General features: G+C 57.1%; 1 protein-coding gene across 10 annotated transcripts in view; it reads left to right on the top strand.

Annotated features, from left to right (window-relative positions):
* Positions 1-24,490, top strand: part of ADGRG1 (adhesion G protein-coupled receptor G1) — a 44,124-nt gene extending 19,634 nt beyond the window's left edge. For 4 of the 10 annotated variants that reach the window (XM_045987195.1, XM_045987190.1, XM_045987191.1 and 1 more), the window contains exons 2-14: positions 12,775-12,872; positions 13,428-13,850; positions 14,487-14,619; positions 15,213-15,360; positions 15,921-16,052; positions 16,384-16,500; positions 16,715-16,760; positions 17,013-17,116; positions 18,120-18,238; positions 19,971-20,239; positions 21,263-21,371; positions 21,731-21,999; positions 23,150-24,490. In XM_045987195.1, the coding sequence (XP_045843151.1) occupies positions 12,809-12,872; positions 13,428-13,850; positions 14,487-14,619; positions 15,213-15,360; positions 15,921-16,052; positions 16,384-16,500; positions 16,715-16,760; positions 17,013-17,116; positions 18,120-18,238; positions 19,971-20,239; positions 21,263-21,371; positions 21,731-21,999; positions 23,150-23,280 (2,064 nt within the window). In that variant the 5' untranslated portion in view covers positions 12,775-12,808 and the 3' untranslated portion in view covers positions 23,281-24,490. Of the gene's footprint in view, positions 1-1,970; positions 2,038-3,866; positions 3,967-4,386; positions 4,507-6,259; positions 6,372-12,774; positions 12,873-13,427; positions 13,851-14,486; positions 14,620-15,212; positions 15,361-15,920; positions 16,053-16,383; positions 16,501-16,714; positions 16,761-17,012; positions 17,117-18,119; positions 18,239-19,970; positions 20,240-21,262; positions 21,372-21,730; positions 22,000-23,149 lie in introns of those variants that run through there. The other 6 variants (XM_045987192.1, XM_045987193.1, XM_045987197.1 and 3 more) reach the window with 5 other exon arrangements.
* Positions 24,491-24,511: the final 21 nt, after the last annotated feature.

Below are 24,511 nucleotides of genomic sequence, written 5' to 3'. Positions count from 1 at the left end.
CTCACCCAGTTTCCTTAAAGCTGTATTTATCCTGCGTCTGTGGGCGCACCTGCCACCCTCTCTCGGGCTCTGCCACCTAGGCACACAGCCCAGACCAGATGAGCGGGGTCTGCTCTCCAGGCTGGGAGCCAGGGATTCCCAGGTTCTGGTGCCTGGCCAGGCATGGGGGTGGGGCAGACCGGGGAGCAGTGCCCGTCACTGGCTGTCGTTGGGAGGACAACCGGTGCTCCCCCACGGAGATCCTGCAGCAAGTGCCAGCACGTCCGGGGGTCCCCACCTTAGCTCCTGCTCTCAGGTTCTCTCTCCACAGAACTGGAAGCCTCAGTAACTTCTGTCCAGGAGGGGTAGAAGTGCTCGCAGACCCCATGGGTGTAGGGATGAAGGGGCTCAGCCCCTGTTCCTGGGCTGTGAGGTTTTGGGTGCAGCACAGCCTCGTGGAGCTGCCTATCCAACCCCCTAGAGAGACTCATGTTTCCGTTCCGTGTCCTGGAGAGTCCCAGGTGGGGGTGGGGGTGGTCCATGCAGAGCAGGGGGTACAGTGCAAACAAAGGAGTGTACGGAACTGGATTGAGGTCCAGTTACCAGCCATGTAGCCCTGGGCAAGCAGCTTCTCCCATGGCTGAGCCTCGGTTTTCTCGGCTGTGAAATGGGCATAATAGTGTCCCCCTCATAGAGTGGGCAGGCACACGCATTATGGGATATTAGGTATACTTCATATGATCTGTGCTCCCCTGTGTTTTCCTTCCCTGCTGCCTTGTAAGTCTCTGCATGCTGGCCCTTGGGATACGCCCACCGCCAGGGTCCTAGACCCCAGGATTTTCCCTGGCCACAGAAATGTACAGTTTCCCCTCCCTGCCCCACCTTGGGGGAGGCTACAGGAGTCCAGATGGAAGTTTAGCACTTGCACCGATGGGAATGGGACCCACCTTCGTGGCAGATTCCTTCCTGGGTCCCCTCTTAGCCCTGGGCCATAGGAGTAGGCTGTCAAGGGACCTGGGGTAATAACTGCCTTTGAGTCCAGAGAGAACCCAAGGTTCAGTGATCACAAATTCAGATGGGATCTCAGACATCACCTAATCTAGCAACTTTGAAAGTCTCTTCGTGGTCTTAGTAATTTAGGAAAGGCTTGGGCTCCCAGGCTTCTTCACTGCAGGACTTTTCAGAGCCTTTACCAGGCAGCTGTGTATTGGAGGAAATGCAAAGCTGGCATTTTAGGTCCTATTCCTACTCTTAAGCTGTGCACAGTCTTGGGACTCCCTCTCTGATCAAGCACTTGGCAGAGATGCTTATGCCCCTGAGCCAGTCAGAGGTTGGGGAGTCGGGATGGCTTGATCCTGGAACCCCCGCCCCAGTGGCACTTCTGGAACAGAAGTATAGCATCAGGAATTGGCTCGGAGCTGGCCTGACCTGGCTTAGAATCCCAGCTCTGTCTCATTCATTCGTGTATTTAACCAGCAGTCATGCAGCATCTACTGCGGGCCGAGGCTAACACTAGTACAGGAGATTCAAGTGGTGAACCAGACAGTAAGTGTTGAGAAATGGAAAACAAGTAAGCAAACTAAGGGTCATCTCAGACAGCGTTAAGTGCTGTAAAATTAAGAAGATACGGTGGCATGGATGAGTGTGACGATGGGGAGGATAATTTTGGCTATGTAATCATGGATGGCTTCTTGGGGGAGGTGATACTCAAAATCAGGACTAAGAAGAAATCATTCAGGGAATGGGTCCAAGAAAGATGTGCTATGTTGAAGGGCAAAGGCCCTGAGATGTGTCTGAGGATAGAAAGAAGGCTGGTGTGCTGGAGTGGGTGAATGCCTGGTGGGTGGGGGAGGACAGGGGCCGGTGGTAGTGGTGGTGTGTGGGGCCGCTAGCTTGTGATTTGGGCAGTCATGCTGCTCCCTGAGCCTCAGCGGTCTGGTTGGTAAAATGAGCCTCATCATTTTTTTTCCACACTCCCCTCTGGTCCGCAGTGTTGTGAGCATTGTCAATGTCTTTGGCAGAGACTTGGCTCTGGGCAGCCATGACCTATGAGCTATCGTAAGTATTTTTGTCATTACAAGTGCTCTGCGATGTTGGGTGGGACGTGCGATGTGCCTCTGTTTCTCTGAGTGTCCCTGCAGTTAGTGAGTCCCACGTGTGTGTAAAGGCCAGGGGTGCCCCATCTGTGCCTGGCTCCCCTGAACTGCAGCCCCCTGCCAGCTCTTTTTAAGCATAGAAGCTTTTGATTCAACAGTGCCTGCCTTCTCTGGCCCAGCAGGCCCAGGAATCCTTTCCGGGAGAAGGTTCCACTGAGAACAGCAACTCCTTTCTTTGCTTTCTTTTCCTCTTCCTCCGGGGGGGCCAAAAATAGTGCCTGAATGGGACTCAGCTCTGGGCTAGCAGCAAGACAATAGCTGCCTCCTGACTGAAGCTGCCTGCTGGCTCTGGTCCACGGGTGGGGGTTGGGGGATGGGAGGGGAGGTGTGCGGGTACATGGGCACAGCATCCCCCCAGCCCCAATCCTTGCTGCCTTTCCCGTGGTCTCTGCCAGAAACCATCGCAAAACCCCCTCCGGCCCCTCTGAGTGTGATTGCCAAGGGGGTTCCCCGCTTGTTCTGGGAAAGTGTTCATAGCTGCTTGGCTGAGACCCTAGCCTGTTAGCCTCCTGAGCAGCACCACCCTGTCTCCTGGTCTGATGCTGGTCTGGAGCCCCGGCAGACACGTCTGCCCCTGGTTCTCTTCCCTGCCCTGTCTGGCATGTGGAGGCCACCCTGTCTTCGATGCCCTTTCCTCTTGGACTCGGTGGCTATGAAGGACTTTTTAGAGGTCAAAGTGATATGCCATCTTGGGAGGAAGTGAGCTCCCTGTCACTGGAGGTGATCAAATAAAGTTTGGATGTGCACTTGGTGGGGGCTGGATTTGTCAAGCGTCAGATCCACATTTGGTCTGATGTCTTCGTGTCTCAGAAGAGATCTTGGTTAGAGGTTCCCATCCCTCCCTACCAGCTGGATGGCCTTGAGCAAGTCACATCACTTCCCTGAGCCTCTGTTTTCTTATCTGGAAGATAGCTTCCATGGAGCTAACCTTGGAGAGCTGTAGAAAGAGATCTCCAAAATGCCTAGTGTAGTACCGAGCACATAGAAGGGGTTTCAGAAGCTTTGTGTTCTCTTCCCTTCCCGCCCTGGTACTCAGTGTGCAGCACAGAAAGGAGGGTCTGACCCACTCTTGGCCCTCAGGGAACTCTCTGGAAGGAAGCCAGGGGGAACCCCCCAGCCCTAAGGATAACTCAGAAGGAAGATTCCTGGTGGGCTATGGCAACCTAAAAAGGCTTCTAGAGAAGTATGGTGCACGTTCGGCACTTGTGACAGCCAGTGATGAGGTTTGGAAGGATGTCCAGCCTGGGAAGAGGTCAAGGCCACAGCCTGGCAGCCTCCAGGGGCAAAAGCAGCTGCTAATAGGCATCTCTGGTCACAAGGGTAGCCCCTGCCGCTTCCCCAAAGGATTTGGTTTAAAGTCAATGTTGACAAACTCAGGCAGGGGTCCGGTGGCGCTCTCCGTGACCTGTAACCCACCGTCCTCCACCCTGCCCTTCCTCCTGCCGGCTCCCTCCTGGTCGGGCCAGTGTTTGAGTCAGAAGACTTAGGTCCCGGACAAGTTAGGGCGTCTGTGCTCTGCTGGGTCGGAGCCGGGCGGTGACGTAGTCCCATTCCTGCAGCTGCCAACGGTTGCCAGGGCAACGGTTGCCAGGGGCTGCTGTCACCTGCGCCCCTTCTCCCAGGCTGGTGGCTGGGGCTCGCAGCCCTTCTTCCCTGGCTGCCCGCTTTGTCTGAAGCTCCAGCGAGGGGGCAGGGGCTGGGGTGGCTGAGCTTCAAAGTTCTCCTCCCCAGAAAGCCACCCACCCGCCCAGAAGGCTGCAGCCCTCTGCTCACTCGGTTCACGCTCTTTATGTACTTACAGTCCACTCGATGCCACAAAGGAGGAGCCCAGGTACAATGTCCCCTCCTCCCTTCTCCCCTCCGTCCCTCTCATTCCTGGTGCTGCTTCCCTGTTCCCTCACCCCCTCTTCCCTTTTCCCTTCTTCTTCCTCCCCTCCTTTGCCTCCCCTTCCCCTGCTCCTTCCCACCTCCCTCCCCTCCCCCCTCTCTTTCTTTTCTCCCTCCATCCCTCTTCCCCATCTCCCCTTTCTCCCCACACTGCTAGGGTAGCTGATGGATGGGGTGGGGGCGGAGCTAGGTGGCAGCAGGGACCCTCTGGAGGCCCAGAGGCTATGCGGAGGGGGAGTCAGACAGCAGTCACAGGGAGGAAGTGGTTGGGGTGTAAGGGCTCCCGCCACTCTCCTCAGCCACACTCTGGCTCTGGGCTGTCCCCTCAATGAATACAGATAAGCCTCTGAGGGCTGTTGGAAGGCTGCATCCCCAACATGGGGGTCCCCTGGGCCCTCAGGGGAGGGGTGTTTGGAACCCCAAGGAGACACATCTGCAAACACCTTTCCTGCGAGTTTGAAAGAGAAGGCTTTCTAACAGTCAGGTAAGGTTAAGGGTAAACGGGCCGCAGAGCCAAGGGCCACAAAGCCAAGAGTATCCGTTCTGGAGCCAGGCCCTGGGGCAGCATCTCGTGGCCTCCCCTCGCTGGCTGGGCAGTCCTGGGCAGGTAGTGCCACCTTCCGGGGACTCAGTTTCCTTATTTGTTTTAAATGGGTATAACGGCACATGTCTCTTAAGGTTTGGGGGAGGATGATTGTGTTCCTTTGTGTAAAGAGCTTAGACTCGAGTCTTGCATTTTCCAAGAGCTTTAATCAATGTTAGCTGTGTTGCTGGAGGGGGTGAGCACACTGCCGGGGGTGGGGGTGAGGGGGTGCGAATAGTGATGGAGGACACCATGGGTGGGATCCTGGCCTGTGCCTCCACTGCCTTCCCAGGCCCCTAGCTTTCTTGGGGGTGGACACCTGGCCATGTGTCCTGTGCACCTCTCAGCCAGGGATCTGGGACACGGAGGAGGAGGAAAGAAAGAGAGGGCTCGTGGCTGGCCTTGGGAATACTAGGGTCCTATACTCCAAAGACAGGCGCTGTGCCAGGCCCAGAGTAGCTGATCTGCAGCCCCAGCAGGATGCTAACTGGGCGGACCTTGTAGGCCTGGCCTTGGGCAGTGTGGGAACACAGATGGGGAAGGGACACTGCAGCCAGCCAGCTGAGGTCTGCCTGTGGTTTGAGAGGGAAGAGAGTCTGGCCAGGAAGAGGAGATGGCCAAACACCTTCTTTGCTCCTGGCTGCCACCTGGGCCACAAGCCCTGGCCTCCCCTGGAAGCATCCAGAGCCCCAGCCCATGGAGAAGACAGATGGGGACAGGGATCAGAGATGGGATGGGCTGGCCAAAAGTACCCGGGGCCACTTGGCTGCAGTTAGTTCTGGACCCAGCACACTTAGCGCCTGCCACCCCCGCTCTGGGCGCCTGCATTCTCTAGGCAGGTGCTGACTGGTGTGTGTCCTGGTGTCCTGGAGCTCAGCCTCAGCGGCTTCCTAGGGGGACTTCTGTGGGGAGACTTGGGGGGGCAGACCTCACACTGTGCCAGGAGCATGGGGCTGGCACCAGGTTTCCCGAACTTCTCCTGAAAAACCCTGGCGCCTGAGTCCAAACCCAGCCTTGGCCAGATCTGGGAACCTTTCTGATCTCTTCTCTTTTTAGGTTCCAAGTCCCTGTAATCCATTCTCGAATTCTAAGAGGCTTTGATTCTTGGCTTCTAAAAGCTCTGGCATGCTCATACTGCTTCTTTCTTTCTCTTTCTCTGCCCTTCTCTCCCTCCCTCTCTCTCTCAATTCCAGTCTTCTAAGTGTCCCAGCTGCTTGAGGAGAGGCTGAGGGCCCAGCTGGCTATAGCTGACTTTAATGGAAGGGCCAGGCGGGGGACAGGGCTGGCAGTGCCCCTTTCCCCAAGAACTGCTGCTGCCCACAGGAGGGAGGTGGGATGGGGCTGCACATTCCCCAGGCTCCCGGGGGACCTCTCGCCTGGAAGTGTCAAGGATGATGATGAGTTGCCTGGGGGAACATCACAGTCTAAATGGCTCCTGCAGCCCATCTCCTGGTAGCTAATGGCCTCTGAGGGAAAGGGAGGGGCTGGAGCCCGGGAGGGAGGGTGCTGACGGGTTTCTTATCTTGTGTGGCCGCAAGATTATTGAGAGCTACCTTCTCATGTTGATAACAGGTGCCCATGCTAAAAAAGATGTGCCATCACAGTGGGCTGGGAAACTAAGCCCAACCAAGCTCTGTGGATTTTCTTTCTGCAGGACTCATCAGAGCCTTTGACATGCTAATACACAAGACCAAGCAGGGCCTGCATTATTTCTCTAACTTGGGAACTATTGCTTCTTGGAAAGTGCTTTGGCAAGTTACCACGTGGTAAGGATGAGGAGACAGTCCCAGAGAAGGGATAGGACTCTGGAGACCACCATGACAAAAAGCATGGCCTTGAGGTTGGGTGGCCTTGGGTTTGAGTTCTGGCTTGGCTAGTTGCTGTGTGATCTTGGGCCTCACCTAGACTCTCTGGACTTTAATTTCATTTTCTTTAAACTTTAAATTTTCATTTGGGTCATAGTAGTCTTTGCTCCCTGGACTCATGATGAGGACTGAATGGTAATTTGTGCAAAGTGCTTTGCTCCACACCAGCACAAACTGAGCACTTGGTAAATGGATTTAGCACTTGCTAAATCCCCCTCCTTGGATTCCAGGGTCCTTCCCGCTGTGCTGGACAGACCCTGCCCCCTCCCCCGCCTCCTCACCAAGTGGGGTCTGGCCAGGCACTGTGCGGTGGAGTACAGAGGCCACGGGGTGGGGTGTGGAGGCCCGAGGCCCAGGGCATCGGAAACATCCTAAGGCTGACATCCCAGGGAGGAGGACCAGTGTGTGGAAAGGCTTAGAGGCAGGAACACCCAAGCTGGGCTCACGTCTGCTTGCGTGACTACACGTTGGCCTCTCTGAGGTCCCTTAAGTGAATGTTCTGGTGCTAGATAAAGCAGGCTTCAGGGTGGGTGGCTCTGGATAAGGCTCTTGGGGAGGACTCAAGGTCCTTGCACACCGACAGACCCTTTCCTCCCATCCTAGCAGACAGCTCTCTGCTTCCTCCCTTCCTTGGTCTTCCCACTGGGCCAGGGCTCATCTGGGTACACAGAGGGAGTCGTTGCCCACGGACTTGGCCAGACCAGAACCGCGGGGAGGTGGGGCCACGCGGGCAGGGACGGCCCTCCAGCAAGTCCGGTGCAAGAATGTGAGACTCACCCCCAGGCAGTGCGTGGGCACAGCCTTGGCATCTGCCAGCCTCTGGGGGCAGACAGGCAGCTTAATTTTTATTCTCCTTTATTGTAGAAGAATTCCTGAAAACTGAAGTCACTCCGCTTCCCCCAGCCAGCCCAGAACACCCTGCCGGGGGGAACCTCTAGCCGAGGTGGACACCCAGCCTGAGCTTGGCCACCCCACTGGAGAATGGGAGCAGAGGGAGGAGAGGGAGTGGGCGCTGCTGAGGGTGGGGGGTGGGTGCTGGTCTAGGATGGGGCATGGCCCTGGGTCCCACCCAGGTCTGATGTGGGCCCCTCCATTGATTTGTTGGAGAGCTGGTGTTTCTAAGTAAGGTTTACTTTTCTCAAATAAATCAGAAAAATGCCAGCGGAGGGTCTTCTCGACCCCCCGCCCCACCCCCCACGGAGGAAGCACCTGCCAGCCCTGTGCTCTGTTCTTTTCTAACTGTCTTCCCTGGCTGCCCTTTGAGGTCTGAGCAGCCCTCTGTTCCTCCCCCGCAAAGCTAACCTGCCCCCATTCCCAGCCGCCTTCTGCTTTCCCCTTGCTCCCCTGCAGAACTGTACACACATGTGTGCACACACACCCACACTCACGTGCGGGCTTACATTCTCACGGCTTTCCGCTCACCCACCCCTTTCCTTGTCTCTGTCCTGGGTCATGTCCTTCTTTCCTGAGCCCTCTGCCCCTGGGCTCAAGGAGGTAGCCTGCAGCTCGGTGTTGCCCCTGCCTCTGCCGCTGGAGAGCAGTCAGAGATGGAGGCTGGAGTAGGACACCTGAGCTGGGTCCTCTCCCTTCTGTCCCACCCTCGAGGAAGACAAGATCAGGCTCACACCCGAAAACCCACTCCAGGGCTCCCTTTCCACCCCCCTTCTGTCCTTCGGGAAGCTCCTTCCAGGTTGCCTGCACCCAGCTAAGCACCAAGCGAACCATTGAGGGGCTTGCCATGTCCTTGCCAGGGTGGAGATGCACCCCCAGTCCAGGCCATGCCATTCAGCAGCTGAGTGATCCAGACCTGGGCCCCCCTCATCTCTGACATTCTCTGGAAAACAGAGCTACTGTTATCCCAGGCTTGGAACCCCGTGGTTCCAAGCCCTAGGAGTGTCCATCAATGGGACGCTTGTTAAAGCCGGACTCCGAGCCCCGCCCCAAACCTGCTGCCTCTGATCTTCAGCGTGTGAGGCTGGGGAATCTGCACTTTAGTGAGCTCCCTGGCATGGTTCTGACCCACGGTCAAGGTTGGGCACCTCTGATACGAACTTCTAGAAGAGCAGTTGTGGTGGTGGGGTGGGTCTGGGCATCAGCCTACTAAGTATGTTGGAGAGGTGCCTGGTTGCAAAGGGTTAACCCCAAGCCGACCAGACCAGGTCCTGTCCACTCAACTTCCACCTCCGTCCTCAGAGGAAATGGGTTTTCCAGGAGCCTGGACTGGGCCCGTGGTGACTCGTGGCTCGACACGGATGGCAGAGGAAGTGACTCAGGCCTCTGCGGGGAGAAAGTGAGCCACAGGTCCCCTGCCCAGGGTTCCCTCCCTGACCATGAGGATGGGCAGGGCTGGGTCTGACGGGAGCCCGAGCTCCTTCTCCTGGGCCCAGCCAGTACTGGAGGTGGGTGGGGGAGTGTGGGCTTAGACAAGACCTGGCCACCCTCTGCTCTGCCTGTGTCCTGAGGACCTTGGGATGGTGGCCTTCATTGTGTTAAGCTGGGCTGGACCGTTCTGTTCCCTGTGTGTGTTTACGGAAGGCCTGAAGTCAAGGGCAGCTGCTCCAGCAAGGGGGTGTGGGAGGGGAATCTCTCCTGGGGGACTTGGCCCTCAGACCCTCTCTCTCAGGCTGGAGTTGTCGGCATCTGCCTGTGGTCTTGGCTGCCCCCTCTTTCTTAGCTCCTTTTCTTTGGGGGACCTCCCAAAGTGGGGGGAGCATGTATATCTAGGACCTCTGCCAGGGGTTCTCTAGGGCGAGATGCAGGTCTGTGTCTTGGCTCCTTCTGGGGTTATCTTGGATCGGCTAACCCTTCCCTAGCCTCAGTTTCCTTGTCCGTAAAATGACAGACCAGTGAGACCAGCCTCACAGAGTGGCTCTGGAGATTTCATGTGATGCTCCTACTGGGATTATCAGGGTGCTGCTGTTAGAGTCCCCCTCTCAGCGGCACCCTGGCCCTGGCCCAGTGCTGTGTGAGGTCTGATCTTGCCTGCGCTTTGATGGTTGGTTTTAAGGGTCTTAGACAGCCGAGGCCTGTTCTGCTCTGATAGTCTGAGGCTCAGAGACAAGGGACAGGATTCTGCCCTGTAGTCTGTGTCGAGGTCCACGTATGGGCCCCTGGCTCCTGCTTCTGGGGTTCAGCCTCCAGAGCGCAGGACCCCTCCCTCCTTGGCTGAGCCACGTGGGGGGTTCCTGGGGTGGTACCCAGGGCATTCTGTAGCCCTGTTGGAGGTGCTGGGAGAGTGTGATCCCCATCAGGGATGTTGACTGCACTGAGTTGGCTGTGGGGGGGGGTTGTGTGTATGGGTTTGGGGGTGGCCAACCTTCCCTCCCCCTACCCCCCAACCATAGGCAGGGGATGGAGGAAAGGAAGAGGGTGCAACGAGAGAGGGCAGGGTTCTCTGAGGTGTGAAATGGGCTGGGAAGGTGCCAAGCAGACTAGCCGGGCAGTGCCCTCCCCCTTCCCAGTAAGGGCTAGGATCTTCTCTTTGTCCCCTGCCCTGCTCTCCTGCCCCTCAGAGGGTCCTGAGCAGCCTCACCTCAGGGCTGCAAGGATAGAGGTTTTCTGGGTGGGGTTCCAAGCTTCCCATTGTGCTCCCGGAAGGGAAGTTTCATGCTCTAAGAATTTCCCGTCAAGGTGCTCTGGAGGCTGAGCTGGCCAGGACCACAAGGCAGGGGGCCCGGAGAGTGGGAGGGGAGGGAGTAGGACCCTGTGACAGTCCCTGGGGGGGTTGACTTAGGGGCAGGCATAAGCCGGTCAGAAAGTACACAGAGATATTTAGTTGACACCTAGGGCACCGACCACATGCGTGGCCGTGTTCTAAGTCCTTTACAAGTATCACTTCATGTACAGATGTGGCAAGTGAGGCCAGAGAGGGTGAGGAACTAGCCCAAGGACACACAGCTAGCAAGCAGAAGTTGGAGTTGAACGCAGGCAGTCTGGCTCCAGAGTCCACTCCACGGCCTAAGAGCGGGTTAAAGGAAGCCAGGCAGACCCTTCCCCTCAAATCCCAAGAATGCCCTTGGGGACAAAGTGATCCACCTTGGAGTGGCTGTTGAAACATCCAGGGTAGAATGGAGATGAGCCTGCAAGGGTCAGAGTCATGCGGTTGGTCGTCTGTGTTGGAATCCCCTTCGCGGGACTTCACGTCACCTCGCTTGTGCCCCTCCGGTGACTGGAAGGTCACTTCTTTGTCTCAGCCTTTCTGCTCTCAAAGCTCAATCCAGGAGGGTTGTTGCAAAAATGGTTGACTCTGCCCTGTCCAGGGCCCTTGTTTACCACCAGGGGTAGCTTACTTTGAAGGCCAGGGGGCCACAGAGGCACATGGAGTTTTGGCCAGCTGCATCCTTACTTGCCGTGTGATGTCAGGAAGCCATTGGTCCTCTCTGGGCCTTGAATCCAGATACTATAAAATGGAGAATTTGGAATAGTCCATAAGTGATCTGTCAGCTACAAGTTCCTAAGGGTAGAGCAATGGTTGTAGAGAAGGGGGCTGCCTGGAGGAGGTGACATTTGGATGAGGGATCAGAGGTAGCTAGCAGCAGGGACTGGCAGGAGGAGTGGAAAAGAAGAGGGTCCAGGAGGGCTATGTCTCTGTCTCCAGAGGCTGGGTTTCCTCCCGTTGGTCTGAGGTGACAGGACGTGGTTACAAAAGGGACCAAAATGCTCAGAGAGGACATAGAGTGAAACCTTAAAATTGCAACCTGGGTGACAGGGACCGTTCCCTAAAACACTTTCAAAGGCTTCTTCTAAGGGGTCATGTGACGCCACAGAGGCAAGCTGATGAGCCAAGCTGACCAATGACTGGACTGACATGGGTCTGGAAACTGGGCTTCCGTTATGCATGGTGGGACATAGGAGACTGGCTCTAGCTTCAGGGGGTCAAGTTAGTTCAAGGAAAGAGACAATGAGCTCCTGCCTGGATCCCCCATCCCTTTAATGCTACCGTCCAATATTCTGTCTAAAAGCCACCTCTTCCTGGAAGCCCCCTTTGGCTTCCTCTAAACAGAGACTGCTCGTGCAGTCCCCAGGTCTCCAACTTCCCTTTACCTGGCTTGTGGCAGATGATGGCACGTATTGCCACAGCCACACGCAGTTCCCTGTGAACTGAAGAAGGCTGCATGGGTGTCGGCGCCTCATTCAGTCATGGGGTCAGCTGGCCGTGACCACTCTCTCCAAGGGGTGGGCATGCAGTTGCCTGCCAGGTACCACAGTCCTGACCAGGCAGGGAAAGCCCTGGTCCCTGGAATAATCTTGGGCAGATCATTTAACCCCTTGGGCTTCCGATTCCCTGTTTGGGAAAGGTGCCAACAGGAGAGCCAACTTCACAGGGTTGAAGTGACAATGAATAAGATACAGGGGTGTGGTGGGAGAGCACAGGCTGGCAAACTGGTGTTCAGCTAATGGAGGCCGTGGGGGGGCCAGAAGTGCCCACTCGACACTGGGATGGGACCGGGAGGGGGAAACCAGACTTCCCCCCACGTCCGCTACACTGACAGTGTCTCCCTATCAGATGGGAACACACCTCTGCCTTTTTCCTGCTGTGGTTGGGGGGAGGAGTTGGGGGTGGCTGGGAACCGGCTCTCCCTAGTGGTCAGGACAGGAAGCACCCTTCTCCACCGTTCCCTGCAGGGGGCGCTGCGGGAGCGCTGATCCTTCATTTCATTCACCGGTCCAACTGCTCAGCCTTTGTCCAGCAACCCCCGTGCACTAAGCCCTGTCCGGAGAGATGGACCAGGAGCTGCCTCGCTAGCTGAGGAGGGAATGAACCATCCTGCACTGCCTGGGGGACAGAGGTGGCCCTGGCCCGTGGTGGGAAGCAAAGGAGGCCAGGACTGACTATAGAGGGAGTTGGGGAGGGCTTCAGGAAGGAGGTGTTCTCTGAGCTGGGTCTTGGGGATGATGATGGTGAGGTTGCTGGAGGGCAACCCGAAGAGCCACCCTCTTCCAGGAGGGGCAGGATGGTGGGGGTGGTTCCAGCTGGTGCCTTGCCCACCAGATTCTAGCCAAGATGACCCCAGCATTGCTGGGTCTAGAGGCAAGTACTATTATTTGCCTTATTTTCTGTGATTTGCCCTGGGTCACACAGCAAGTGTGAGGAGGAGCCAGTACTTGAACTCAGCTGGGCTCTAGATGGCCACTGCCCCTTGATGATCAGCTTCTGGCAGCTCTGGGGAGACCCACGGGCTGTTTCCATACTTGCTTCCCTACCTCACATCCCACACCCGAGATACACTGGCCTCCCCCTCTGCAGGGCTGGCCCAACCACCTTGCAGATTTGGCCCCAGCTAACACTTCTGGCCTCTTTCAGGCGCTGACTTCTCAGGGTGACCTTGGGGAAGAAGATGGCCACCCAAGTGCTGCAGCAGACAGTGCTATTCTCGCTAGGTCTGCTCTTCCTGGTTCAAGGTAGGCGATCTCAGGGATGCCTCTGGACTGTTGTGACTTACATTATAGCGCCCCCATCTGTAGGACAGCTGCCAGCATATCCACTAATGCCTTTGTGCAGGCACAGGACTTTAGACGCAGCTTAGCAAGTGTATGGTATCTTGCAGAAAAAGGCATCCATTCTTTATGGGGATGCAGCCCCACAGTGCACAGCTTGGGATGGGGAGCATGGACTGGGTTTTGGCCTCACTCAGCTCTGCAGCCAGAGCATCCTTGTGCAGTGCACAGCCTGCACGACAGTCTATGGCAGACATGACATCATGAAGTACTTTATTGCTATTGAAATGTTTTTTGCCTTAAATTATTATTAATTTTTAGTTCTTGTCGTAATTCAAAGCTAGTAATTTGTGAGTAGGGCACATTCAAATTTTTGCAGATCTTTGAGGTATAGGCCCTTGGAACGTGTTCGATCTCAGGTGCTGGGATCCAGTATTCTGGGCCTAAGGCCTAAACCCCTCTCCTGCCCCCTGGCTGCTCCCTGCCCCAGAGTCCCATCTGTTGTCTTTATCTCCTCAGGTACCCGTGGTGGGGGCCCCCGTGAAGACTTCCGTTTCTGTGGCCAGAGGAACCAGACACAGAAGAGCAGCCTCCATTATAAGCAGACGTCAGAGCTGCACATCTCCATCAAGAACTCAGAGGGAGCCCTCACAATCCACGCTCCCTTCCCGGCAGTGCTCCCGGCCTCCCAGCTTTTCCCTGAGCCCAGGGGCCTCTACCACTTCTGCCTGTACTGGAACCACCACACGGGGACTCTGCAGCTCCACTATGGCAAGAGCAATTTCTTGCTGAGTAACCAAGCCTCTGGACTCCTGTGCTTCCGGCACAACAAGGAGAGCCTGGGTCCAGGCCCCCCACTGCTTGCCACCTCTGTCACCTCCTGGTGGAGCCCCCAGAACACCAGTCTGCCCAGTGCTGCCGGCTTCACCTTCTCCTTCCACAGTAAGGCAACTTCCGGGCAGGAGCAACTTGGACAAAGGCCGGGAGGCCGGGCAGTGAACTGGTTCTGCGTGACCGGTCACGACTTTGGGCTTTGTTCCCAGGCAGTGGGGAGCCACTGAAGGTGTCTGAGGAGGGGAGGGGTATGATCCAAGGTGTGCTTCAGGAAGGTTTGTGGAAAGGTAGGGATGAAGGCAGAGGGGAGAAGTCCCATCCAGAGACTGCAGGGGAGGTCCAGGTGAAGGAAGATGAGGCCTTCCCAGGATGGGGGCAGAAAGTGTGGAAAGATGGGACTGGGTGTCAGAAGCCAGAGGCCCCATGAAACCCCTCACCCTCACAGCCCTCCTGGGGTGGACCCTCCCAGCTCCAGGTGTGTAGACAGAAGGGCACCTGGGCAGGTGTGTCCCAGCCGGCCTTGCTTGGGCTAGAGTTGGTGGAGGGTCCCGTGTGGCAGAGCCCTCATCTGACTGGCTTCTGGGTGACCTTGGGAGGTTCACCTCTGTCTTGGAGGCTCAGTTTCAGCCTCTGTAAAACTGAGGAGAGAGGCCTTCACAGTCACCAGAGGGTTAAATGGGAGTAGGACGGGTGTGGCCGGCATCTGGCTCCTGGTTAACAGCCTCTGTCTGTCCCCTGTTCCAGATCCTCCCCAGAAGGCCTCCCACAATGCCTCGGTGGACATGTGCGAGCTGAAAAAGGACCTCGAGCAGCTCAGCCAGCTTCTGAGGCACCCTGGAAAGATCTCGAGGAGGCCCTCGTCCACTCCTGCCAGCCAGTAAGTGTGGCCCCCAGACCCGGACGTGGACAGGGCAGTGACCTGGAGTGGGAGGCACGATGGAGAGTTCTCCTGGGGCAGGAATGTTCCCCTCGTCTTTCCACCTCCTAGGGAGGAATCAAAATCCAGCCCCGCAGGACAAACCCCTGACCTTTGTAAAAACAAATATCGCCATCCCCAGACAGCCATCCAAGCCCTCTTCCCCACCAAAGAAGGAGAACCGATGGGCCCATTTGAGAGCTTGACAGACTGAGGCCCAAAGATGGGTAGGGCTGCTCCATGGCCACAGAGTGGGTCAGTCCAGGCACAGCTGGGCCCGGAACCTGGTGCTCGGGATCGCCCCCCTTTCCTGTTTGCTCTGTCGTTCCAGCTTCCTCTCACCCCACCCCCCACTCACCCACAGGCCTTCTCTGTCCCAAGCCAACACTGTCCTGGGCTGTTTTCTCTCCTGTCCCCTCCCTGCTGCCCCCTGACCCTCCTTCCCCTGTCTCGGTCTGTCTCTTTTCCTGTGTCTCTGCCGAGATTCCCCGTCTCGTCTCGCTCAATCTCCCTGCCCGCCAGGATCAACCTGCCCGCCCCTTCTCCCCTGCCAGTAGGCTGCAGAGCCTGGAGTCGAAGCTGACCTCTGTGAAGTTCCCTGGGGACACGCTGTCCTTCGAGGAGGATCTGGTCAACGCCACAGTGTGGAAGCTGCAGCCCACCGCCAGCCTCGAAGGCCTGCACATCCACTCCAGGCGCCAGGTCAGGGGTCAGGGGCCAGGCTGGCCGGGGTGGAAGCAGACACGGAAGCATGAACACACCCCTCCCCAGGGGCCTCTGGGAGCCAGATCTGTGCTGACAAGGAAGGTCTCCCACCCAGGGAATACCCTGGGAGCGGCTGTCCTGCAGCACAGGACCCTTCCTGGCACAGGGATGGGGAGGGGTTGGGGTGGGGTGAACGGCATCAGAGGCTCCTATGGTACCCCCCGTGTGAACAGAAGACCCCAAAACACCTGTCTGTGCACGTCAGTCTTGAGACGGCCCCTCTCGTGGGCCTGTTAGTCAGGAGCCACCACGCTGCCCCCATCCTCCCCACCCCGGGGTAGCCCAGATGGCACAGCAGTCTCCCGGGCCTGTTTGCCCCCGGAACCCTGGGCTCTACCCACCAGGCTTCCCAGCCAGCACTGGAGCCAAGAAAAGGAAGGCTTCCAGGAGGAGGTGGGCTTCGGGATGGCAGCACCCTGGAAGGTGTTGGGGGTGGGGGTGGTTAGAGGCCTGGGAGCCCACCTCTGGCTGAGCCCCACGGGGATTCTGGTCTGCAGGAGGGACAGAGCGAGATCCAAGAGTACTCTGTGCTACTGCCCGGCACGCTCTTCCAGAAGACCAAAGGCCGGAGAGGGGAGGCCGAAAAGAGACTCCTCCTGGTGGACTTCAGCAGTCAAGCTCTGTTCCAGGTGGGAAGCCCCAGGGCAAGCAGTTTCTGTCTGATGGGAAGGTGGAAGGCAGGCATAGAGCCAAGCCCCCTCATCCAGAAGTCGGAGCCTTTCCTTGTAAGGTCAGAAATGGAACTGTGACGTGCGAATCTCCCCAGGAGAATGCTAAACTATGTTGTTTTCGCTACAGTGTAAATGACTACATGTGCAAGAATTGTTGCCAGAGGGAGACTCAGCATCTCAGAGCAATGTGTGGGAGAGAGACAGGAGTCTAGAGAAACAGGGGGTGTCTGGGCCTTCTCAGCCTTTAGCCCTCACACCCTTCCTCTCCTCCCCCATCTCATGTATCTAGGACAAGAATTCCAGTCAAGTGTTGGGTGAGAAGGTCTTGGGTATTGTCGTGCAGAACACCAAAGTAGCCAACCTCTCGGAGCCCGTGGTGCTCACCTTCCAGCATCAGCCACAGCCGGTGAGTGCAGGCAAACCCGCCCAGGAGACAAGGGCCCCTGCTTGTCTTTTCTGCCCTGCTTTCTGAGCCTCTTGTCTTTAACGAAATGATCAGCTGGCTGAGGACCTCAGCCGGTCAGGTCCACACGGGGTGGTGGCCTGACACTGACTTCCTCTGCTTGGCCCAGAAAGGAGCAGGCTGTGATGGGGTCCACTCTCCTTTCTTGTCCCTACAGAAAAACGTGACTCTCCAGTGTGTATTCTGGGTGGAAGAACCAACGTGTGAGTGTGGAGGGTTCTCTGAGCTGGGTGGATATCTGGAGGAGAAAGGGGGTCCTGGAGAGTGGGGGAGATGGGGTTAATCAGGGAGGGCTTCCTGGAGAAAGTGGACTTTGAAGAAGGAATGATGGCAGACTAGATATTTGCCAAGGGAATCAAAGACTCAGAAGAGTGACACAATTATGCATTTTGGGGGGGTCCAGTGGGGTCCTGAGGGACTGGGCTTGATCAGAGCATCATGGAACCCTTCCTCAGTGAGCAGCCTGGGGAGCTGGAGTGATGCTGGGTGTGAGACCAACCGGAGAGAGACGCAGACATCCTGCCACTGCAACCACCTGACGTACTTTGCGGTGCTGATGGTGAGTGGTCCCCTTCCTGCCCTGCAGCCATACCCTGGGTTGGCTTCGCCAGCCACCTTCCACAAATACGCCATTTGTTCCCCACACCAAGCTCTGAGGCGCTCCTGCTGCTGTCCTATTTTATAGATGGGGAAACCGGGGCTCAGAGAGCTTAAGCAATTTACCTAAGGTCACACCGCTAGCAAGCAAGAGAGCTGGTCACTAAAGATTTTGTTGCTCTTTATTCCCAAATCTGGGTGCATGATAAAAATGCAGATTCCTGGCCCTAACCTAGAATTCTGATTCCACAGGCTGAGGGAAGGCACAAGTACGTTTCCAAAGAGCCCTCGAGGGGATACTGAGGCCCATTGTGGAGGGCCTCACAACGGACTTCAGTGTCCCCAAGATCACAGAAGCTTTGTGTCCTAGGTTCAGTCTCCCAGAATCTTGGGACCCAGCTTCTGAGGAACAAAGTGGTCTTCCAAACCTCCCTGGGTGTGGGACGCTCACGCCGGTGTTGAGTTCTAGAAAAAAAATGAGTGCCAGGCTGGAAAAGGAATTCTCCAGTGGAGGGTCCTTTTTTTTTTTTTTTTTTAAGATTTTGTTTATTTATTTGAGAGAGAGAGCGCGAGAAAGCATGGGCGGAGAGGGGGGAGAGGGAGAGGGAGAAGCCAGCTCCGTGCTAAGCTGGGAGCCCCGTATGGGACTTGATCCCAGGACCCAGACATCATGACCTGAGCTGAAGGCAGACCCTTAACCGACTGTGCCACCCAGGCGCCCTCTAGTGGAGGGTTCTTGACCGTCGTGGGTGGAGGACTTGTTTGAGGAGTCAGTGAGAACTGTAGGCCTCCTCCCCTTCTGAAGAATGCACTTACCGACCAGCCTCTGCTCAGCTCTGGGCAGTGGTGGTTCACAGATGCCCCAGGCCCCCCTCTGGGGGCTCAGGTTGGCCTTCACCTGGGGCAATCCCTCAGTGTCAAGCTGGGGACACTGAGGCCAGCCCCCGCCTGTCTCGTGTACCCAGGTCGCCTCTGTGGAGGTTGATGCCGTACACAAACACTATCTGACTCTCGTCTCCTACGTGGGCTGTGTCATCTCTGCTCTGGCCTGCGTCCTCACCATCGCCGCCTACCTCTGCTCCAGGTAGGTCCTGGAGGAGGGGTGGGGGTAAGGCGGGGGTAGGGAGAAACTTCATTCTGGGCCCCTGAGCCGGGCCCCCACAACCATGGAGACCCACCCTGGAGTGGCTTGACTCACCCCAAAATGTGTGTGTGGTTGCAGGAAGGAGCCCTGGGAACTAAAGTCAGCCGGCCCCCGGGGGCTGTGTCTCCTCAGATCTGTGGTGTTCGGATGACATGATACTTACAAACTTTATTATCTGCCAACACTGAACACAGGGAGAGGTGACATAAAAATCTAGATTTCTGCCTTGGAAGAATCATATGATCACCCCTGGGGGCCCATAATAACAGGATGTTGACAATTATAATCATGGTGAACATCTTCTTGGAGCTTCCCACATGCTACCTACTGTTCTAAGTGCTTTACATGCATGAAATCGGTTCAGTCCTCACAAGGGCCCTGTGAAAGAGCGCTCAGAGAGGGTAAGGGACTTGCCTGAGGCCACACAGCAAGGAAGTGGCAGAGGCAGGCATACGTCCGGTGTCTGATTTAAGGCCTGGCCCCCACGAGCATTCAAGTTTGACAAAGCCTACCCTGTCCCCCCCAATGGAAGATTTTGTCACTCCACTTCTGTCATTTGGGTGTCTTGAGGAAGAAGGTGCCCGCGGGAAGGCTTTGGTGGAGGAAGGATCGCCTTCACCCCTCCTCATACCGGCTGCATGGACGGGTCTGGATGGTCAGCGCTGAGCTTGGTTGAAGTGGAGGTCCACCTGCAGCCTGGGCCTGGGTCCGTTTGCATGCAGGGGGGACGCTCTAAATTCTGGGGTGCGAGCACCTAGAGCGTGCTCACATACTGCACGTGCGAGGAAGGGGGGATGGTGTCGTGTGCTTGCGGGCACCTAAGTAACTGTGTTATGTGAGCCTGCAGCTGTGCGCCTGGTGGCGCTGGAGTGGTGACAGGGGACATCTGGCAGGCTCAGGGGAGGCCAGGAGGCAGTGGCCAAGCCCCCCAGCCCTACCCCTTGATCACAAAAGTGCCCAAGGATGGGGCCAGGGAACCTTAGGGACTGAGGCTTTACCCAATGAGGGGGGCTGTCCTCCCACTTCAGAAACTTAATAGATGAGTGAACTGTGGGGGGGGGGGAGGGAGCAGCCCAAGGCAGTAGCTGGCAGCAAGGGTGGGTGGGCATGGCTACCCTGTCATGCCCTGTGGCACAAGTGGTGGATGGTGCCTGGCCGTGCACAGGTGGGGAGCCAGGGAGGAAATGCCAGCCATGCCTCCCTGGATCAGGTAGAGTCCTGGGGTGGGAGGGGTGCTGGGATGTGCTCACGGACTTGCAAACCTGCTGACAGACAGACATACTGTCCCCCCCTCCCCCCACAGCCAGCCTTACAGACACAGGACTATGCAGATAGACAGGAGGACATAGAACACAGGTGGCATGGATTCTCCAAAAACAGCAACAAATCCAAAGTCTTTTCCTTCCAGCTCTGGGAGCATCTGGTTGACTATAGTGGCTGGATTTGTCCTGCTTGCTCTCTCTGTGGCTAAATCTGTTGTTCAATGTGCCCAGGGAGCCCGAGCCTGTGGGTGCTGGGCACACAGTAGGTGCACAGGGACCTGTGGGGAATGACCTGGCTGCAGCCATAGGGATGGGATAGAGAGTGTGTGTGTATGTGTGTGTGTACCCTGGGAAGACTGCCACCTTCCCAAGCTGGCCACCAAGGTGACCCCCCTACCTCCCGTGTGTAGGAGGAAGCCTCGAGATTACACCATCAAAGTGCACATGAACCTGCTGTTGGCCGTCTTCCTGCTGGACGTGAGCTTCCTGCTGAGCGAGCCAGTGGCCCTGACGGGCTCCGAGGCTGGCTGCCGTGCCAGTGCCATCTTCCTGCACTTCTCTCTGCTCGCCTGCCTCTGCTGGATGGGCCTCGAGGGCTATAACCTCTACCGACTGGTGGTCGAGGTCTTTGGCACCTATGTCCCTGGCTACCTGCTCAAGCTGAGCATCATGGGCTGGGGTAAGTTGATAGAGGGCGCTGTTGGGCCCCCAGACCTGCCTCTCCTACTTGGTAAAACACAGGCACCTGGTTCCACTTCTCTGCTTACCTCTCTGATTGTTCCCTCACTGTTTCCTTCACCCACCCATTCTCAGTTGTTCTTGACCTTGGCTAGGTTAAGGTTCTCTTTAGGAAGATGAAGTGGTGAGCACTGCTCCAAGAAACACATATTCTCCACATGGCTCACTCTTCTAAAAGGAGGGTTTGCAGACAGAGATATCGTGTATGGATGTGCAGGTTGTGCACTGCTCAAAGGGCTGTCATCCAATCCTCCACTTACCTAATTCACCCAGGCTGGTGGTGGCTCTGCCTGTGGATCCTCTTAAGCTTATGTAACAGATTCCGCATAGCTTTGGCATTTGTTCTTGGCCAAGACCACCCAATTTACCCATGGCCCAGACCTCTCAGTCAGATCTGGAGGCCCAGGGGGCACACCGCAAGTCCTTCTGGATGTTGCACCGACCCTCCAAACTCCCTATGTCCCTCACCCAACTTGCTGCTCCTCTGTGTTTCTCATCTGGCCCTTTCTTGGCTCACTCCATTGTTTTACATAAAATTCCTTCGGAGTTAGCTCTGTGTCAAGACCCCAGTGTTTGGTGGTGGGTGACCCTTTCTGAGAGCTCTCCAGCTCCAGCCCATGGACAAGGTCAAGGCCCAGTGCAGACTCTGGAAGTCCCTCCTTCAGCTGTCCCCCACGCTCCCAGTCTGTGCCTCCCATCTCCCCTTCTGACATCCTGCCCTCAGCAGGGAAATGCAGGCCCTTTCTCCCACAGGCCCCTGGGATGGTGGAAGGGGCAAAGTCAGGGGAGATAGGGCTCCCTATGGCAAACCCAAACTGGAGTGGGAGAAGAGGAGGGTCTGATCATGGAGGACCCACCCCAGATGGAGCTGAGTATAAGCCTGGGAGAAGCTCTTGCTGGGGGGCAGGGGAGGGGGCATGCCACAGAGGGTGGAAGGCTGAGCTCCATGCTTTGCGACCTGCAGGCTTCCCTGTCTTCCTGGTGATGTTGGTGGCTCTTGTGGATGTGAACAACTACGGCCCCATCATCCTGGCTGTCCAGAGGACCCCAGAAAGTGTCATCTACCCTTCCATGTGAGTGGCTGAGTGTGGCAGGGCTGGAACATGGGCGTTGTGGTTCAGGGGCCAGAGAGAAGCCTGGGCTGAGGCCACACCGGCCGGGGGGCTCCTGGGCCCTGGGGCTGCTGGGGGTGCCAGCCTGGCAGTGGCTGGGGGGTCAGGGAGGGTGAGCACAGGCCCAGATTTGCCCGTCTCTCGCCGGTGACCTTGCACCACACCTGGGTTTCTTGGCATGAGTGGGAATAGGCTGGAGAGGACGAAGGCACAGAGGAGAGCTGGAAAGTCATGTCCCCCCGGGAGTCCGCGGTGTCTCCGGGCACTCGGGCTCACTGAGGCACCAACCCCGCCATTGTGCACTGAACCCTTGCCCCCAGGTGCTGGATCCGGGACTCGCTGGTCAACCATGTCACCAACCTGGGCCTCTTCAGCCTGGTGTTCCTGTTCAACACGGCCATGCTGGGCACCATGGTGGTGCAGATCCTGCGGCTGCGGCCGCACGCCCAGAAGTGGCCCCATGTGCTGACGCTGCTGGGTCTCAGCCTGGTCCTTGGTCTGCCCTGGGCCTTGGTCTTCTTCTCCTTCGCTTCGGGCACCTTCCAGCTTGTTGTCCTCTACTTCTTCAGCATCGTCACCTCCTTCCAAGGTAGGCGTGAGGAGGCCCCACCCCTTGGCCCTCAGGCCCGGGGCCCACACATGGGGCCCAGGGCAGGGAGGATGTGGACTCAAATCAAAGGCTTCCCTTCTCTAGGCCTTGGTCTTCCCAGCTGTAAAGTGCCGCCCTCCCCAGGCCATAGTTGACAAGCCTTTATTGAGTACCTGCTCTGTGTCGGTGCTGTGTTAAGCCTTGGGGTTAACTTTGTGAACTGGTTGGGTGAGGGCCTTCCTTCCATGGAGCTTTGGGAAAGACCGGGGGTGACAAGCAAGCACGCAGCCCTCTGAGAGGAGGGCAGTCCGAGTGAAGATGTGATGAAAAATCTGGGCTGGGCTGACTTTGGGAAGGGTGGCCAGGGAGGTCTCTGTGGGAGACATTTGAAGACAACAGAAGGGTCCAGCCAGGGAGAGATCAAGGGCCATGTGACTCCATGTATGATCCTAGCCCGTGGGCCTCAGCATCATGGGGAGCTTGCTAGAAGCATAGTGTCTGATCACCCCGACTTGCTGAATCAGATCTGCGTTGTAACAGATACCCGGGGGTGCATGTGTGTGGCACACGCTGAGGAGGCCTGGTTTAAGGAAGGAGTGTGCCAGGCAGAGGGAGGAGCAAGTGCAAAGGTCCTGAGGTTAGCGCTAGGCTATTGGATAGAAGAACGGTGAGGGGCAGTGAGGCTAAAGGGTATTTGGAGGGGCAGAGGGGAGCAGAGCAGAGGGCTGGATCATGAAGGGCGGGGCTTAATGCCAGCAGGGTTCTTCTCCCTGCACCCCTCTACACACCCCCACCACCCAAGGACAGACAGACACACACAGACACACATCCCCCTCTGTTCTATCCCAGAGGTGCTTAAACAGGCACTCTGGAGTCTGCATACCAGGGTTTAACTCCTGGCTCCACCAAGGCCCGTTACCTCCCTGGGCCTCAGTTTCCTTGTTTGTGAAACAGAGTAGTAATGAGTAGGCCTGACCTCATGAGAACTTGAGAGAATAAAATGAGATGGGGCTCAGGCCATTGCACAGTGTCTGGTGCATGGTGGGGTCCCCTCCCAGTCACAGGGATGCTGGTAGCCTGGGTAGGGAGGAGGGGAAGGGGCAGGACCACCCCCTGCCCACTGAACCCCGCATCCCATCACTGCCCGCAGGCTTCTTCATCTTCCTCTGGTACTGGGCTATGCGGCTGCAGGCCCGGGGCGGGCCCTCCCCGCTGAAGAACAGCTCAGACAGCGCCAGGCTCCCCATCAGCTCGGGCAGCACCTCGTCCAGCCGTATCTAGGCCGCCGCCACCCGCCGGGAGCTGCGTGAGGAAACAGAGATGCGGCCTCGCCTCACCCCCGCCTGCCACCCCCACAGCCAGCCTGACACCTGGGGCAGCCAGAGACTCGGGGAGAAGGCCCAAGCTCCTCTGGGGGGAGGGGACTTTTGCCCTCGGCAGCCAGACTCCCAGGTGGGCCTTCCAGATTGGCCTGCGGACAGCTCGGTGCCCCAGTCCAGCTCATAGGGGCTCAGGAGAGGGTCTGTAACCCTGCTGTCCTGACTGGGGGCCGCAGGCCCAGCTGAACTCACTGCCACTGGGCCCAGCCTTCATGGCTGTGGGTGGGAGCCCACGGGCCCCAAGGTTGAGTCCTGGTCCTGTGAGGCCTGGCAGCATCCTAGGCCCCCGGCCCTAGCTGCTCTGTCTCTGGCGATCTCCATGAGGACACTCTGCGCTCCTGTCATTTTAGCCTGAGAGTGGTACTCAGGGCGCGTGGGGTTGGGGCAGAGCTTTGAGCCAGATCCCTGGAGGAGGGGAGCCCCTCCTGGAGCATAGCAGAAGCTCCTCTACCTCTGAGCCCAGGGCCTTCCGTCAGCCTCCCCAGCCCTCGCTCTCCAGCCCCCCACTCAGCCCTGGGCAGGGCCCCGATTCCAGGGCTGGATTTTGGGTTGTGACTCCCAAGAGTGGCTGGGTGCCTGCCATAAACCTTTCTCTACTGGACGGGCCTTTGCCCGCTCTTGACTCAGGCTTCGTGTAGACATTCTGGGCTGGGCTAGGTCTATCTGTCCCTCTGGGCCTTTCTATAAGCTGCATTGCTCTTGGTCACCACTGCCAAGCCCACCCCTCAAATGGACCCCAGCTTCTCTCAAAGCCCTCTTGTGGCAAGAACTGTGGAGCATAGCAGTGCAAATTTGTCTCTGCCCCAGTACTGGGAAGACGGAGGCGTGCATCCCCTGGTGGCCCTGGCAGAGAAGAGGTTGGAACTACGAGGGGAGCCACCATTCCTTGCTGGGGATCCAGGAAGACTTCCTGTAGGAGGCAACATTTGATCCGGATCTCAGTCTTAAGGATGGGGGAGGACTTTCTTTTTAAGCACTATCTCATTTGTCTTTTGAATTGAAAGAAGTAGATGTTCGTTGTAGAGAATTTGGAAACTGTAGAAGAGCACACAGAAAAAGAAATAAAAATCAGCTTGTTGTTACCACCAAATAAACCAGTGTAAACATTTGGAGCACTTTCTTCTGTGCTTCTA

Source organism: Meles meles, chromosome 19 (genome assembly GCF_922984935.1).
Source record: "Meles meles chromosome 19, mMelMel3.1 paternal haplotype, whole genome shotgun sequence".
Taxonomy (NCBI): domain Eukaryota; kingdom Metazoa; phylum Chordata; class Mammalia; order Carnivora; family Mustelidae; genus Meles; species Meles meles.
This window is presented reverse-complemented; position numbering and strand designations above follow the sequence as displayed.